At 34.3% G+C, this 18,520-nt stretch overlaps 1 protein-coding gene across 1 annotated transcript in view; it reads left to right on the top strand.

Moving 5' to 3' along the window:
* LOC149077323 (CCR4-NOT transcription complex subunit 3-like) overlaps positions 1–18,520 on the top strand; it is a 63,527-nt gene that overhangs the window by 26,860 nt on the left and 18,147 nt on the right. The window contains exons 9-11 of the mRNA XM_089245093.1: positions 471–574; positions 4,909–5,039; positions 9,320–9,798. Of these exons, the coding sequence (XP_089101219.1) occupies positions 471–574; positions 4,909–5,039; positions 9,320–9,798 (714 nt within the window). The remainder of the gene's footprint in view (positions 1–470; positions 575–4,908; positions 5,040–9,319; positions 9,799–18,520) is intronic.

Here is an 18,520-nt window from a genome sequence, read left to right on the forward strand (position 1 = left end):
GCGTTGCTGAACGAGTGGGACCAATTGCCACAGGAAGTGATACTGCCTTTTTTCAAGTATGAAATCACGCGAGACCTGTATATCTGTAAGAGGGGACCATACCCCCTATTAACCCATTTTTTTGTTTATTCTGCAACTGCCGTTTCATACCTTCCGACTCTAACGAGTGTTACGCATGATCATGCGTGTGTATTACAATTGTATTGTATCAATGTATGTACATATCAAATTTCATTAAAATCGGTACAGTAGTTCTAGAGATAATCGACCAAGTCTGCAAATTCTCTTAATTTCTTACACAAGTGTATATGAAGTTGTCTCTGCTATTTATACAAAAGCTTAGACAACTAGCTGATCTAAAGATGAATTAAGAAATGAATGATGAATTAAGCATCAGCCAGTTGTCTAAACTTTTTTAAATCTACGAATGTAACAAGATATACAAAACTAAGTATATGTATATTTCATAGGAATTGAACACGCAGAAAGCTTCAAGTGTAAAGGTGCAATCATGTGGACCTGCAGTATCCCAGAATCATAAAGGATCTGGTCATAAAGTGATAAGAAATAATAGGCAAGTTTTTGTTTTTTATAACTTTTGTAGTATAGGCTTTATGGTGTATTTTAAGTTGGCCAATATCTGAAGGCTGACCATTTTGTAAATTTGTCTTTTCTCATGCTAGCCATGGCCTATCAAAAAAAAAAAAATTATGAAGTTAACTATATCTCAAATTTTTAAGTCTAACCTCTATCTGGAAACAGATGGGTACTAAAATTTTAAGATAGTTTTCTAGAAATAGTTTTTGGATTGGGGTTGTATAATTGATATTGCATAAAGAAAAAAACACATCAAGAATAGAAAAAATTTTCACTTGTAAACTAGATACAGTGGAATCCTGTTATAACAAGCTCAAAGGGACTGAAAAAAACACTTCGTTATGATGAAATTTCCAATTTTATAAATTTTACCATTTTTGGTTTTTAGATAACAAATTTCTAATGACATTGTTAGCTAAAAATAATGGAGTTAAATTTGGAAAATAACTCCCATTAATTGGGGTTTTTTTTGTATAAATTTTAACACTTAAGGCAAATTATCTAATTTTTTTTGTGCAAGTGTTGTGGAAGCCAAGGAAACATTCCTAAGTATGTGTTGTGCTCAAACAAGTGTAATGCTAGAAAGATTTCTCATCCAAAAGCATGTATACATTCCAAAGACTTTTCTTGTATATGTGGGCCGGTTACTAGCACACTTCAGGAATGATTGTCTTGAAACCATGTATGTTTCTGGAAAATGTCCTGAACGAATGTCCTGTAAAGACAGTTGCATCCACATTTTGAAAATTTGAAAGTCTGATCCTTTTTATGACATTCTGTAACTTCTGTTTAAATTTACTATTCTAACTTTGTTTTTTAAATAAAGGTTGAAAGAGTGGAGATATGGCGTATTTTGATTCAATTGTTTCTATGCACTTCAGCACCAACTTTAAAAATGTCCTTAAGTTTTTCCTTAATCGAAAGGTGTTTTTTTTTTTTTTCAAGGTCACTCATCCTCAAATAGAAGAAATATCCAGTATTCCTAACGCATAGTACTGGCTTATCGTAAATTTTATTTCTTTTCCACACACCATATTGATTAAAATTTCCCTTTACAAGCCATGGAAGAACCCTTCTTCCCCAATGGTTCAACAAGTTAAAAATAAATTTTATGGGATCATTTTTGGAACATTCTGTACTCTTTTGATTTTTAGAAACTTGTTTTTGAATTTATGATGAATTTTTCATTCTGTAATATCAGAATTCACAATGTGTTCTTATGTGAACTAATTTGAAATTTTTGTTAAGATTTTTTTGTTAAAACTAGATTCACCTGTATTACATTTTTCTACACTATTAAATTTTTTTTGTCAAGTTACGCAATTAATGTTCAATCAGGTTATATGTAAATACAATGAAATGTCTTTTGTTCAATTCACTTTTTATTTACAAAGTTCATTTCAAATAATTTAAGCTTGGGTCAATATATATTTTTTGTTCTTTGAGCATTCAGTGTCATCTATACTGTTATGCCAGATATGATCCAAGGTTCTGTCCCATATGGGATATAAGCACATCACCCCTAGGGGTTGGATCAAGTGTCATCTATACTAGCAATAGCAGTACATATTTAGAGGCCCTATCTTCTCAGTTTGCTCCAGAAAATAATGTAGCGTTTTTACAGTATGTTCAACATTCTTTACTGTAATTTTTTTCTTTTTCTGCTGTAGTTTAGTCACCTGAGTCGGCTATACATTAAGCAATAATTTCTGTATTAGTCACAGTGTCACAAACTTGTATTGAACTGTCTATTTCCACAAAATTAAAAAATTAAATTTCAAGGTTCAGGTGTTTTTTAGTAACTGTTGTCTCCCATGTTCTGAAATTTCATCTTTAACATTGTTCTGAGAATCGTTTGAGTCAACCATTAGATCTGATACATCGCTTTACCATCCCTAAGTCCAAACACAGATGTTGTGAATTCTGATTAGTGAAAATTTAATTACGTTTAAATCATGTGATGTACAATTCCCACGTAATTTCCACGAATCAGAATTCAAAATGTCTGACATGACATGAAATCATGTCACGTTAGTGTAATGTGTTTTGGGACTTTTGTCTCTGTCCGTTACCCAACCAATTTATTTTGTTCAATATTAACTCCCATATGCTTATTAGTTTTGCTCACCTATGCTATAGGCATAAGTGGATACAGGCTCTTCTGACAAAAGGGGGGTGAATTGGACAAGCCTTTTCCCCATGCTTGCTTATGTGCTGCACCTCCATAAGTGAGCTGTTCCTCCTGCCAATCATAATATCCCTATGATTGACAAGATATCTATCACCAAAATAGGTTATAATATCACTAATAATCCTTTCTTATCAGTTTCATTTCTAGAAGTTAAAAGCCAGATTTATGCTAAAGAGAATTTCCACGTTTTTCTTTTTACCATTTCTTTTTTCAAAAAAATACTGTAGTTCCAGACAGGTGAAAATACATTGATTTTAAATAAATGCAGAAATTTTTTTTCTTGGAGATAGTTTTGAGTAAGAGTTTTGACTGCATCTCAAAGAACTTTTAATCCCTCATCTCATCTCGAATATTTATATAAATCAACTTTCTGTAAGGCCAGAATTGTACTATAAAAGTTTGATAAAAGATCTTTAACACAACTTGAAAAAACAACCAAAAAGTGTATTGGTCTCATCTGTCAAGTTCTTGTGTCAAACTTTTATAGTGTAATTCTTGCCTAAGTCAAAATTATAATTTGGAAAACATGAATTTTCAAAAGTATTCAGTAATGTTGAAGTTGTATATTTTTATTTTTTTTAGATTTTTATTACTTTTGCCCATATGCATTTTTCATGTGGATAAGGTTTTATTCCATATTACGAGTAAGGAGCTTATTTTCAAAAGGAATATTTCAATTTTTTTCCGCAGTGCACATTTCAACAGTTCCTGAATGTTTGGGATGAGCTGTCAGATTATGGGGCAGGGTTTTTTTAAACAGGGATATTTCTGATTGAAATCACAATGTAAAGTTGGATGTTTCTACCAAAAGGGAACATATCCATCTTGTTCGTTCACTTCAGTATTTTTCATTCAAAATGTTTGTCTTATTGGCATTAAGGGACTTTTTTCAAAAGGCACATTTTTCAGAAGCACTTTCAAAGCCATGTTTTATAGTTGAACCACTTGATAATGGGCATCCATGGGGTCAAAAATTTTGTCCGTTAACGAGTAGTGTCAGTTAATGGACAGTAAAATACATTGTCCTGCTGATTAATTCAAAGAGCGGGCATCTTCACTAACAAACGCTAACAGAATTGGCTGTTATAATATAGTGGCTGTTGCCACTATAGAATGATAGTTTGTTACTCTCTCAAGAGTAGTAAGGGTACCTTGGCTTGGTGAAACTTTCTGGAATCGACATGCGAGGTAAATAATGTTTTTATACATCAACTCTAATTTTGATCAAAAAGTAACATTTTCCATTAATTTTCATTCAAAACAGAACATTTCTAAAATTTAAATGTAGACAACTCCCTTGAATGTTGATCCAGAAACACAATATACTTAAATATTCTTATATCAATCCTGTATGCTGCCTGTTAGATTATTTCTCACTTTTGGTGTCCATTTCTAAAAAGTTTTACTTCTACTGTAAATTTAACAATTGTGAAATGTTCCCTTTTGAAAATAAGCTTGTATGTTTGATAGCACATTAATTTTTTAACTTCATTTTCTATTTGAAATTTACAGCATCAGACTTGTAACCTGTTTTTTCTTTAGCAATCATGATTAGAATAGAACAGTTCTCAACATTTCCAGTCGGGAAATGTAGAACTATAATGTTTATGTACATTGTCAAATTGTAATTGTTAAATCTTGTTTTTATACAGAATACTTCATTGACCTCTACAGCGCATCAATTGGGAACATCTTTTGTAATTAATGGGCACAACAGAATAGTACTATATTCTTAAATTAAATTTATAATTGGCAGAAGAAAAGCTAAGGCTGTGGTTTAAATTAACAAAATTGCTTCCATTAACAAACTTTAATTTTGCTTGTTATTCCCATGGTTCAGCTGATATCAATGTGAGAAAACTAAAGACCTAAGCAAAGCTATTGATGGATTAACTTTATTCATTCGTTAGTGTTATCTTTTGATTTAATAATTAAGCATATCATACAAACTATTTTCATCTATATGGTCAATTCATAGTTAAAAAAGAATTTTATTGCGTAGACCTTGTAATTGTTTTAATGTTATAAACTGGCTATAGGAGATGTAGAAATCAAACTTTTCAGCAAAGTATTTTCATGTAGATGTAAATTTTTTTTAATATAATCTTTTCCTATTCTAGTGTGTCATCTGAAAGTAGTGTTTCACCACCACCTCCAAATAGCAACAGCCATTTCTCTGTTATTCCTCCGTTGCCACCCACAACACCATATGCAGTTGCAGTAGCGCAAAACAGTTCTTCACATGAGAAAGGTAAATTTTCATTTTTACCCATGGCTACACAGACATGGCATGACTTTGAATTTAATACAGTGTTATAGTTACTGACGAAATATTTCATATACAGCTTAATGTTGAATATGGATTGAAAAGAAATTAGATTAGTAAAAAAATACCAAAAGCTGTACCATTTAAGGTTTTTAATAGGCTTTTATATGAATATGCACAGAGAAAAATAACTTTGCATACAATGCTATAAAAGATGTATACACGAACTAGGTGAATATATGTAAAAATTAAAAAAATTTCTAATGTTAACACTCATTTCACAAATCTGTAAAATAATGAAAAATATTTATCCCATCCTACTTAATCCATGTTTAACTTGGCACATACTATCATTCTTTCCCATCCCAAGTGTGACTCTGTTAAATTTTACACCATTCAAGTGTGTTTTTCCCATTCTGTATTCTCATTTCACCACCTTTCTGACCAGCATTTACGGGGAGGGGGGGGGGTGTTTAATACAGGTTTCCAAATAAGTTTTCAGTTTGCCGCAGTGGTGGTGAGCTGAAGTTGGTTTTCTATGGTTCCCAACTTCGAGAGGCGAATGCGAGTTGATCTCCCCATTGAAGAGTCTCGTCACAGAGAGCAACGGGCATACATTCCATTTAGTCAATCATCACATTTCACTTATAGTTAGAAACATTGACAGCAGATGGCAGCACTACACATAAATATTAGACTTGCTGATAGGTTCACAACATATACATGCACAGCCGGGACCGCAACTAGATGCTGGGTCACCCGGGGCAAGTGCACATTTTGACGCCCCTTGTAATGTTGAAAGAGGTTTCGGGATGAAATTTGCTCCCCCCCCCTTCTGGTCCAGCGAACAGGGCACGAGGCCCGCCTGCCCCTCCCCCCTGGTCCAGCGAACAGGCACGAGACCCATTCTCCCAGTGGCGGCCATGTGCACAGCTTCCAGCTGGCCCAGATCTTATTCGACCACCTGTTAAAATCTCTTCATTGAGACAGAAGTGGGGTCATGAGCTGGTTAGGAGGAGTTTGTTGTGGCTGTTACATAACCTAATGATTCAGATTTCAGCGAATCTAATTTGGATGTTAAAAATTACCAAGTATTTCAGAATCGGATTTTTCAGTTTAAGAACGTTTTAAAATCACAATCTATTTTATTGAACAATGTGGAATTTGTCAGTTGAATGTGAATAACCCTGGATTTCAGTATCTGAGAATATTTGTAATTATGCAAAATTAAAATATTACTTTAATTATACTTTTTCCGGGGGCACATGGTGCTCTTGAGACGGCCATGGTTGTCAGGGGTTTTTCTAACCTGTTCAAGTACAAAATCATGTAGAAAGTTTCATTATAGTTTGTTTTTTATAGGAAAGTTTTGACTGGTAATAACCTGGTAAATACCACACTGTTCGTACACCAATAAGGCAAGGCTTAACAAATCAAGGAAAAGTCCAAGTCCCACTCAAATATTTTAGGAGTCAATATAAATATTTTGTTTTAATTGTTACAATTAATGTTTCTATGCATATTACAATGTTTTATTTTTAAATTTTTTCATGTTATTGTGTTCAGAACATTATCCAAAAAGCATTCATTTGGATTTTTGATGGTTTAAACCAGTTTTTGATGCCTGTCGAGTCAAAAACCAGTTTGAAACAATTTGATAAAAACCCAACCCTTGTTATTACCATTAAGAACTCGTTGGATTACTTTTTGAAAGATTTTTTTAAACATATATCCACCAGAATGTATAGCCTTTACTTGTTTCTACTGCTATTCATATCAACATATAATATAATCTTTATGCCAAGAGAATTTATATGATTAAAGTCCCGTTCACATGGAAAATGGAAAAGCGGGTTTAAAACCTGCTTTGAGAATTTTCACCATGACTGCTCTACATTTCTTTTCTTACGAAGGGAAAAAGTCGCCAAGCGGGTACTGGAACTCTTAATGCTACCGTAATATTTGCACATGTGAACGGGGCTTAAATTAACATATACAGGATGTCTCAGCACCAGGTTTACAAACTTCTAGGAGGGGGTAGGGTGCACCCAGACTACTCGATCATGTGTAATGCTGGATTGGAAATGCTTTCCTGACGTGTTAGATGGCATTATACTGGAACAATGGTTCCGGATGTTTGATGCATTGGGCTGCTCGATTGCCAGATCTTATGCCTTGATTACTTCTTCCAGTCCCCAGGCTCGTAACACATCAAACATTGGTGTATGATACTTCTGTTGATAGCATTAAGGAACTTGTTTGCCTGCATTGCAAGGAAGTCTTAGACATGGCCGGTATCTTCTGGAATGTTTGAAATGTATTGCTCGTCTGAGATGCGAAACTTGCATTACAGCTCATGAATGAAACTTTGAACACCTTTTTGATATGTTTTTTTCTTGATGCACATTTATTATTAAAACGCGTGTTCACTTACGTGATGTCCTTTCAGTTCCGCTGGTGTTTTCTGTGTACTTTACTGCATCTGGGAAGCATTTCCAACCATGTATTGATTCACTCGTCTAGACATACCCTATCCCTCTTAGAAGTTTGTAAAGCTGGTGCCAAGACACCCTGTATAGGTACTTTAATAGGCATGCTAGTAAGAATATAATTTTTGTTTTCTGTATTTTCACAACAATGGCTTAAAATTATGCATTTTGTTCAGAAACAATGAGTAAATAAATTTTTTAAATAATAGCAAAAATGGTGATATTTTTCTTTTGAGGGTGGAAACCATGGTAAATACTGATAAAAAAACCAACGGTAAATACACCTAGCCAACCCTCTAAATTAACCCAAAATAGGTTAATAATAAATTATGTAAATTGAAACTTCTTAAAACAAATACATCTATAAATCTTCATATGTGAAAGTATGTTGTAGTATAATATGGTTTTTTTTCAACTAGAGAGCGCATGCTAGTATTAAACACATGACCCTCTTTGAGGAATTTATAATTGGTTCATGTTATAAAGTGTTCCATGTCTGTAATATATTTAAGTTTTTGAAAGGTGCTGTAGCCCAGGTTGATATAATACTCGCCTAAAGTACCAAAGGATGTTTACAGGTGTTGCGAGTTTGATACCCAGTTCGTCTTTGTCAGAAAACTTTCCTGACATGGAGTACGACAGAAAACAAACAGCGAAATGACCACAGAAAAAGATTATTACTGCAGGGAGTCCCACGTCGAGGCATTAGGGCACCAATCTCTCGGCGAGTATAAAAAACGTTACCATTCAAAATCTGCAATAAATTGTAAGTACTGGTCTAATTATAATTAGCCTTTGGGTACAGAAAATGACCATGGTGAAACAAAAAATGATCAGATGAAAATAGTTGCGGATGTTCGAGGTACTTTCATCTGTAGTTTGACAGATGTACGATATGTTTCGAGTTAATCTTGCTTAATCTAAGTTATCTTGTTCATCGACCAAGTTGTATCTTTTCCTTCTGTAATTCCAAGAATATTAAATTTCTTGGGAAAATTGTCGTGCATTTTTAACACGTTCACGCCAGCGTGCATCCCCAGTGGGTCGCAGTCAACTGTCCCATCGGGTGGTGTGCACCACCGGTGGGTCTCACTTGAATATTCAACCAGATGCTGGGTACCATCAAAAATGTAGTTCATTTAGTAACGAGAAAGAATTGCCATATAGTTACAAATGTAAATAATGGAAATTTAACTTATATTAATTGAAAAAAGTAGGATTTATTTAATTTTAATCTCAATGTCATAAAAATAACATATAAAACAAAAATTCAGTAGTAAAAACAAAACAATTCAATATTATAAACTTAACTGTTTATTTGTTTCTATTTAATTTTTTGAAGCATTGTAAACAGAGTGCTGGCTGGCCTTTACAATTGTTACAATACTTTGTTACTATTTTGATTTTCTTCATGGGATACTGTCTACCCTTTTTTTTACATAACAATTGTAACATTCTTTACATCTTTGTTTACATCGCACCGTCTCACAGCGAAAAACATGAAAATCGGCGCCGGCATGAACATGTTAATATAGCATTCTGGGAAAACTGAAAACTAGGATCCTGTAAGTGAAATACCACATGTATAATTAATTTATGAAATCAGTTGTATCAAAATATATTTATACAAAGGTTTTTGTATTTTTTATAAACAATAATAAAATGTTCATAGCAAACACTTTTTGTACTTTCTATAAACATTAATGAAATGTTTTTTTATATTCTACTAAATATTTTTGGGTTCAAATTCATACTTATTGTTTTATTTCTTTTCAGTTCAAAACTTCAGTGATAGGAGTAAATCTCTTACAAATAGCATTAATGCACCATCTCTGAACAGTTCGAAGAGGGAGGACTCGTGTAATTCTACAAACTCATCTCATACGATCACGTTCACAACAACTGCCTCTGTCGCTCAGACTGCCATCTTCACAAGCACTCCACAAACATCTATGCCCTTGCCCAGTTCCTTTCCAGACAACCGCACGCAGTATTCTTCGTCTTTAGTAGAAGATGGCATCAACAGGCCTTCGTCTGAATCCGTCGCAGCATCAGTGGCATCCACGGTGACTTTGTACAGCGCTGCAGCTTCAAATTCCATCAGCACTTATGCTCCTCAGAATTGCCCGCCTCCGCCTTCTAATGTGATAAGAAGCAATACAACTCAACCAAATGTGAACTGTGTCCTGATGAATGGTCCTTCATCACCCAAAGTTTCAAACCAGTTGTACAGAAACATGTCCATTTCATCTACGGTAAGATTACAGCTTTAGTTTTTATTTAATAATTTCATTAACAAATTTTTTTATTATACGGTAGTCTTGTTAATCCAAGGTGAGACTACCTCATGGATTAAATACTGAAAACGCTGCTTATCCAAAACACAAGAAAACTTTCAAGAAGGGGAGCTTCTTCCTATATTTTATGATGAATATACTATATACAGGTAAATGTGTATAGTCTATACCTGTATACTGTCTATAACAGTGGTTCCCAACCTTTTTTAGGCCATGTCCTATCAAAGCATTTCTGAAATCCTGATGTCTAACAGTTTTGTGGGGTCCTCTTTTTTTCTGGTGTTTCTTTATTCTAGTGGCAGTACTTTTTGAGCCGCTGTGGTGGTCGAGTGGTCATAGTGACGGACTCGCATCGCAGGGACCCGGGTTCGAGCCCCACTGTCGCCACAGTGGTGGTCGGCTGAAGTTGGTTTTTTGTGGTTCCCAACTTCGAGGCGCAAATGCGAGACGATCTCCCCGTTAAAAAGTCTCACCACAGAGATGGCAGCACTGAAAAATCATACACAACACTAGATACGCACTCAGACTGTTAGGTACACACAATTACACTTTCGGCACAACTCACTAGGTAGAAAATTGCCTATGGCGATAGACCTGAGTTGTGCTCGGTTAAAAAAAAAAAAAAAACAGTACTTTCTGTTGTTCCCATGTACAGTGTTTTCCCGAAAATAAAACCTGGTCTTATATTAATTTTTACTTGAAAAAATACATGCTTATTTTCAGGACTTCAGGATAGGGCTTATATTAGGAGCATCCTGAAAAAGTCATGCATTCTTATTTTTTGGTGGAGTGATTTTATTTTTTTTTTAAGACATTTTTTAATGTTTATTACATTAATTGGATAAAAAATCGGAACTTTATAAAAAATTTCTTTTGGGAGTCGTCTTTTAATGTAAACAAAGTTCTGTGCGTTTAAGATTTGCCCGCTGGAAATACTAGTCTCTTCTAGTAAAAACTGGGGGCAGATGACAGCACTACACATAACAAGCATTACACAGAAACAAACTATACGTCAGGTTGCACTACACGTACACGCACATTCCCGCATTTACCGATTCGTTGGGGGGTTCCGCGGGGGGGGGGGGTGCATGTGTGGTGTAGCAGTAGTAGGTAGGGGCTCGGGGATCCATGATGTTCTTAGGTCAGCCACCTCGTTGGGCAATTTGCCTGTTGTGGCGTTGTATTTGTATTTGATCCTCAGCATTGAACTGTACCGGTTGTATACTTATGAAAGGACATGATATTTTTATAAATGTTTGATAAAAGATATTTTACAAAACTTGAAAAACAACCAATAAGCCTATTGGTTACATTTGAGCAAATGTAACTGATACATTATTGGTTGCATTTTTCAAGTTTTATGGGAGCTTTTACAAAACTTTTATAGTATAATCTTGGGATTATATATATTGAATAATGTCTATGACAACATTCATTAGGTAGCCGGAATATGTTGTAGGCCGGTATTACACTATAAAATTTTTCTAAAAGTTATTGGTTAAATTTTTCAAATTTTACTAAAGATTATCTGTTGTATTTTCAAGTTATTTTAATAACTTTTCTAAACCTTCTATAGTGTAAAAGTACTGCGACTAGTAATTTTCTTTCACAGTACTTTTATATTACATGTATGCGTGCACACCTCTCGTCCAAGGCCTGCTTTGGGTGTTAATAAAAATTTAATTTTTGTTTATAACTTATTTTATGTATAAATTTCAATGATATTTTATTTGGTAATAAATAATAAAACCATTATCATTTTATGTACAATACATCCATCATGTGTGTTGAAACGACATGTTTAATGTGTCTCATTGACGATTTTAGCTACTCTAGGGCTTATATAGGAGCATCCTGTAAAATCATGCTAGAACTTATTTTTGGGAAAAAGTGTGTGGCAAAAATATACCCACCATAAGCATGGAACCCGGTAAACACTTGCCATCCAAAGCGGGTCTCTCAGATCTTTTGTAGAGCATAGCAACTGTGCCAAGTTTCTGGGGGATTTGAAAATGAGCTTGATGTTGAACTTTTCAAGAACACTCGTGATTTGATTGGTGACCTTCCACATATATGGTAAATAGGCTTTGGGACTCAGGATTCCTGATTTTCTTAATATTGTTTTTTCATGCGAGGTTGCATGTCTCTTTGAATCTTTTACTGTATAACCGTTAACTTTGAAGGTTTTTTCATAGATGGATCAGTTCTGTCTGTGTTGTATCTCACAGATGCTGTTAGCACAGTTCACTAGTTTTTAGCATGTCTCTCTTCTGAGTGATTGAGGTTTTTGTCAAGGTACCAGTCTGTATGAGTAGGTTTGATTTTAAAAAATGCTGTGCCCTAAGCAGTTGTCAGCTCTGTTCAAGAACATCCAGAAACGTAACTGCGTATTTTTCTCGGTCTCCATTGTGAATTTAATAGCTGAATGCATGAACACCAGAACTTTGCCACTGGACTTATCCTGTTGCCGAGATCTCTTCCAGCCCAGCTTTGTGGCAGTCAAAATTTGATAGCTTGGTGAATTATGTTGAAATGTTCCAGGAATCTTTGTAGTTTGAGAGAGATCCCCGTCCTGCTATAACATGAAAGTATCAACCTTGTAACGGAGCTATACTATAGAGCAGACCATGCTATAGCTCTGCAAAATCAAGTAAAATGCTATAAGGGGAATTATGGAATTTCCCTATATATCTGTACATATTTCTGGCGTATACAAATTGGTTTATTTCCTTTGAGAAATATTCACTGGATGTGTGTGTATGTGGTGTTTAATAGCAGGCTAGGAACTACGCAAACTAAACTTTTTTATACCATTAATATGCCATTATGCCAAATAAGCAAGAGATTAAGAGAAAAAAATATTTTTGATTTTGAATGAAGATTGAAACAAATTTTGCAAAATTTCCTTTCTAGCTCAAGATTGGATTTGAATGTCAATCCAAATAGTTCTGTTTTGTGTATTATTCATAGTTCATTTGAAATCTTAATGACATCATACATTTTATTTTGTATCCCAGGCTACATGTATAATAGTTTGCCAATGTGGTAACCAAAACTATAAAAGTTCATTTATCTTGTTACCGTATTTTCCTGCGTATAATCTGCAGTTGTAAAGTCTGCATGCAAAATTTAAAGAAAGGAGAAAAACCATGTATATGTGGTGCAGGGGTGGGAACTCTGCGCCAATTGCGCCGCACTGTGCCAAAACTAATATCTTGCGCCATCCTGCTCCAATAGCGTATTTTTGCATTTTTCTGCGCCAAATAGCAAATTTTGCTTCAGTATGCCCGGAATTTCGGAAAGGACGCCAAAAAATTTTTGTTCCTGCTAGCCACGAAACGTTTCTTTACGAGAAGAGCGTGTTTTATTCCACTATACTTAAACTATCGCCTTAAACTATCTGCCCCTGATCGGGCTTTCCATCGCGAAACCCCGATATTGTCCGTGATCGTGGAACTGAAGATGGTTTGCAATGCCTTTCATCTTTAAAGTGCAAATTCGAGTGTTTCCGTTTAAAAACAAATAGTCGTCACTGAAATCAGCAGAAATTACTGTAGTCGATTGTGATTAAATCCCGATGTTTCGTGAAAAAAAAATTTCATTCCGGTAGTAAAAAGCGCATGTCCGCTGAATTACGAATGTTAGTTTAGAAACTTTGCAGAATAACGAGCATTAAATCGCCAATGTTGCCAAATAACGAGCGTTAAATCGCCAATGTTGCCAAATAACGAGCGTTAAATCACCAAACATCGAGTTGATTCTTCCGAAATTCTCTCCCATTTTGAAACAATTTCTTTCCAAGTATAAAAAAATTAAAAACTTATAAAAATTTTTTAGCTCATTTGAAGTGCTGCTGTTCAAGTCAGCAAATAGTGCCCTCAGTAAGCAAAAATCATCTTAAATAGACGGGTGCAAAAAATTTTATGACAGCCGCTCTTTCAAACAAGGTGTCAAAAGCCTAAAACACCAAAAACAAAAATCAAGCTGACGAAAAGATGTTTAATAACAAATGACAGTGCAGTTTTATTTTGAAAAAGGGTTGAGGGTTAACGAAAATATTCTTGTTAATTTCACTGCTCCAATTTATAAATATCTGCTCCGAATCCCATATTTTGCTGTTCCAAATCCCGAATTTGCTGCTCCAAAACTGCTCCGAATCCCATATTTTGCTGTTCCAAATCCCGAATTTGCTGCTCCAAAACTGCTCCAAATCCCGAATTTTGCTGCTCCAAAGCTGCTCCGAAATGGACTTAGTCACTTCCCACCCCTGGTGGTGCCATATTATCTGTAGGATTAAAAAAAATAACTTGTTTCAATAATCAATCCATTGATACGTTAATTATTAAAATTTATTTACAGTTTAATCTAAAACCTTCAAATTCAGAATCGTCTGAATTGGAATTAAATATAAGTGCAACAGTTTATTTAATTCGAAAGTCAGTCATCATCAAGAGGATTTGTATTTTCAGTGTCAGAATAACTGGGGTAAAAGCTTTAAATCCACATTTTGTCAACTCTTTATAGTTTTTAGTCACCTCTTTCCAGGCATCACTAACCCACTGCCATACTTCATCATAGGCCTAGCGTAAATTCTCATTTTTGTATGGAAATGAATTCCTTCAGTCATCCAAAAAAAAAAATTTCCTTATAGGCTTTAATTTTACTTTTAAATGACCTGTTTATTCCTAAATCTGATAGTCTTGCCCGCTGACGAGCGATATCAAGTCTCTCTGCTTGGGTGGAATACAAAGCAGCTGCAGAAAAAAACTTTTGTAACTTGACTATTAGCGGCTGATCATATTCTCAGCAGAGTGTCTGCTGCATTAGATAATCCATATTTTTTTATGTTTAACCAGTTTTTTTAACATAGTCCATGGATTATATGGAAGAAAATACGGTAGTTCATAGTTCCTAACAAAGTTGGAAAGAAAGCTATTTTTCCATTCTCAAACTTCTAGCCGCTATAAATTTAGCAGAACCATATATCCATATATTTTTAAATGCTTTCAATTCAATAAAAATTTAAATTATATATAAAAGTACTAAGTTACGATTTTTTTAAATCGGAAGTTCTTAAATTGTGAGACATTTCTCTCATCAAACCTATGTATATTAGGTTGACTCTATGAAGTATGTTTGGAAAATAAAGATACAAACTGCTAGTATTTTTTCAAAACACTTGTTTGACAAAACGTCTTTTATAAATTTTTCACTGGTACTTGTATTAGTTTTATACGTGACTAGCTATAATACCCAGTGCTGCCTAAGTTTCTTTAATGAGGCTTTTTTGGATCAGATGATATCTCACCTTTTCTTTGAGGGACATAGTGTCCAAGTTGACCTATATGGCGACTTCCTTTGCGACTCGTGAATGAAACAAATATAGATTAAAGAAGCATAAAAAATGAATTTTGTTTTTCCTCCATTTGAATAGGCGCTTTGTATTTAATTTTTTTTTTTCTCTTTTGAACTTCAAGTTAGCCATCTGCGTGTTTTTGCTTTAAAAAATAATTAAAGCTGTAGAATTTCTTCAATGTACTGTAGGGGCCCATAATTTTAAAACATCCAAAACTGACTATGCAATTTAATATTAAGACAATAATTTTCATGCTTGAGAAGATAACATTGATTTCAACCGTCAATTTATATTGTATCGATATCCAACTCCAAAGTAGATTTGGCTAATTATATTTAATTTTGTGGGCTTCATATCTCTAAGCGCCATTAAATTTTCGTATTTCTGGTGCTATTTTTGAGCTCTCGCAGTATTTTCAATAACTTTGCATCTGTGAACAGAACACGTTTTACAACTGGCAGTATTCTGAATTGCCAGCACCATTGTAAACACTTGTTATGTTGAGTCAGAATCCAATAGCAATGGCAGCAAACCACAAGGGAAAAGCTAAAAGTCAGACATTTAGGTCATTCAGTGTCTTAAACATACACAATAAAACATTACTTCTCTGTATACATGATGTCTTTACTTTCCAAACAGCCCTCGTTGATGTGAATTTTGTTTTTCAAATTGATTGCATTGGGTAAATTATTTAATATATAATGTCAGTATGGCCTGTACAAAAGTATATAAATGATCATTTTCCGTAAGTGACAAATCAAATGTCTTATTCTGATTGTAAATTTTCCAGAAATGAATCTCACTGTAACGACACTGTTTAGCCGTCGTTACATCCTGGATTCTATTTTTATCTTTCCCAAACATAGAATTAGCATTTGTGAATAACAATGAAAGTTTTCTTTCTACTAAGATTTATTACAACATTAGTTTTCTTTTACATAACTTTAAAACTTTAACTAGTTTAAGACATAAATGTAACAATTTTTTAACTTTAGTAAATATTGCACACTAGATTAGTTAAATCTCACCAATCTGTTAGTCAGAGTTCGTTATATCCACGCATCAGTGTTGTCTCCAACTGTATGGACGTCACCGGCTTGTATCCCAAGTGATCGAGGCGGCACCTGCTCGGTATCCCATGTGGTGGAGGCTCTGTGTTGGTATCAGCTCTGCTCTCCCAGCCGAGATCTCCCTCCTTCACGTGAGGCACACAAGACCAGGTCTCTGAGTCTATCTTAAATAGAAGGCTAGTGCTCCATCTCGCTCGTCCTAAGGCTGACAGGAATAAGAGTCCGGAAACCCTTGGTCGCTGCGTCCAACTTGATTAGACTGTCGATTCACTAGAACAGTGTTTCCTAACTGGTGTGTCCCGGCACCCTAGGGTGCCGCAATATCGACTAAGGGGTGCTGCAAGATATTATAGAGATAAGTAAAAAAATATGTATATTGTGGTCCATTTAAGGTCTTAAAAAATCCAAATTATTATTCTCGTGCGTGACAGACATATTGGATAAGTTGTCATCTGGTGGCAGTGCACACGATCTCTAAGGAAAGAGGATTCGTTGGCTTTCTAGTTTAATGGTTTAAGGTGTTCACCTAGCAAGTGAGGGGACGAGGGTTCGATTCACCGCAAGGCCCATTTTCTTTCTTGGATTTATCTTCGCATTAGCCAGCTGCTGAAACCTTCAAAGTAATAACTGATAGTGACACCACACACCTTCTGATAAGTTGATAAAACCTCATTTTCAACACTTATCAAGATATCAAGATGTAGTAGACATCTACTTTCCACTGAGAATTTTGACTGGGTTGTCTCACAATTTGATTTCGCAAACAGTGCTGAGGAAATAGATTTCACTGCTTGTGATCAAGGGGAATTTATTCATCTTTGCGCCAATTCCACACTCAAAAGTAAGCTCATCAAGAAATGGTTGCGGGTGACTGCTTTTTGGCTTGGACTGAGAGAGGAGTATCCTAATCTAGTGAATAAAGCAATTTTAATGCAATTTTCAACGCCATATATATATATATATATATGTATATGTATATATATGTATATATATATATATATATATATATATATATATATATGTATATGTATATATATGTATATATATGTATATATATATATATATATATATATATATATATATATATATATATATATTTATATATATATATATATTTATATATATATATATATATATATATATATATTTATATATATTTATATATATATATATATATATATATATATTTATATATATATATATATATATATATATTTATATATATATATATATATATATATATATTTATATATATATATATATATATATTTACTTGCTCACAAATATATATATATATATATATATATTTATATATATATATATATATATATATATTTGTGAGCAAGATTTCTCTGCTATGGCGACCCAAGAAATAGCTTACTACTCAACCATACATGCACCTCGTACGCATTCCTCTATGGAATTTCTAATGAATTGGTACATGCTGGAATGTGCGTGTATGTGTAGTGAACCCTGTGTAGCTTGTGTGTAGTGTTGCCATCTGTCAAGCAAAGACTGCAAGACCTTGAGGACAATTTACGTGTTTCGTTGCCAACTGTAGGGCCTGATTTCAAGTATCTGTTCTCTAAGCATCAATTATAAGTTTCACTTTAATGATTAATCGAACAAAACTCTACTGATGTATTTTTACTCAGTGACTTTTAAGGAAAAGTGCCTAAGTTTTAATGTCATTCCCGAGGGTGCCGCAAACTTCAAAAGGTTGGGAAACGCTGCACTAGAGCATGGTGACGTACTCTGCTCAGGGCGAGACACTTTGTTAAACGCTGATCGTTGCGAGTATTTTTAGACCTCGTTCGCTCTCTCAGCACGCTGGTCGCTTTTAAGGGAAAACTTCCCATTCCAAGAACCAATCGGACAGCATAATCAATAGCCTGTAAAAACTTGGTATACTGAACAGTAAAACTCATTTGCATGTCCACACAGAATAAACACTATTTCAACTTTTGATATATATGAAAGTTGGCAACATAGAGTAAACATTGAAGACCTGGCCAGGGTCTGCAACAATAGGCCTATTTTGGGTTGTAAAAACTTATGAAATTATTAACTGTGAAGTGACCTGCGACCCACAAACGGCATGAAGGTAAAAACATCACATTTTTCTTATATAATTACATTGCAAAAAATTTATCACAATTTGATATTGCACAATAATTTTATATTTTGAGTTCGATGATCCTGCGTGGAACCCCTCACGGGCAATCCGCGAGACTTCTCATTAATTAATCCCATC

The sequence above is a fragment of the Pholcus phalangioides genome, unplaced genomic scaffold, assembly GCF_987345545.1.
Source record: "Pholcus phalangioides strain wild (caught in Gottingen) unplaced genomic scaffold, Ppha-v1.0 ptg000015l_1, whole genome shotgun sequence".
Lineage (NCBI taxonomy): Eukaryota > Metazoa > Arthropoda > Arachnida > Araneae > Pholcidae > Pholcus > Pholcus phalangioides.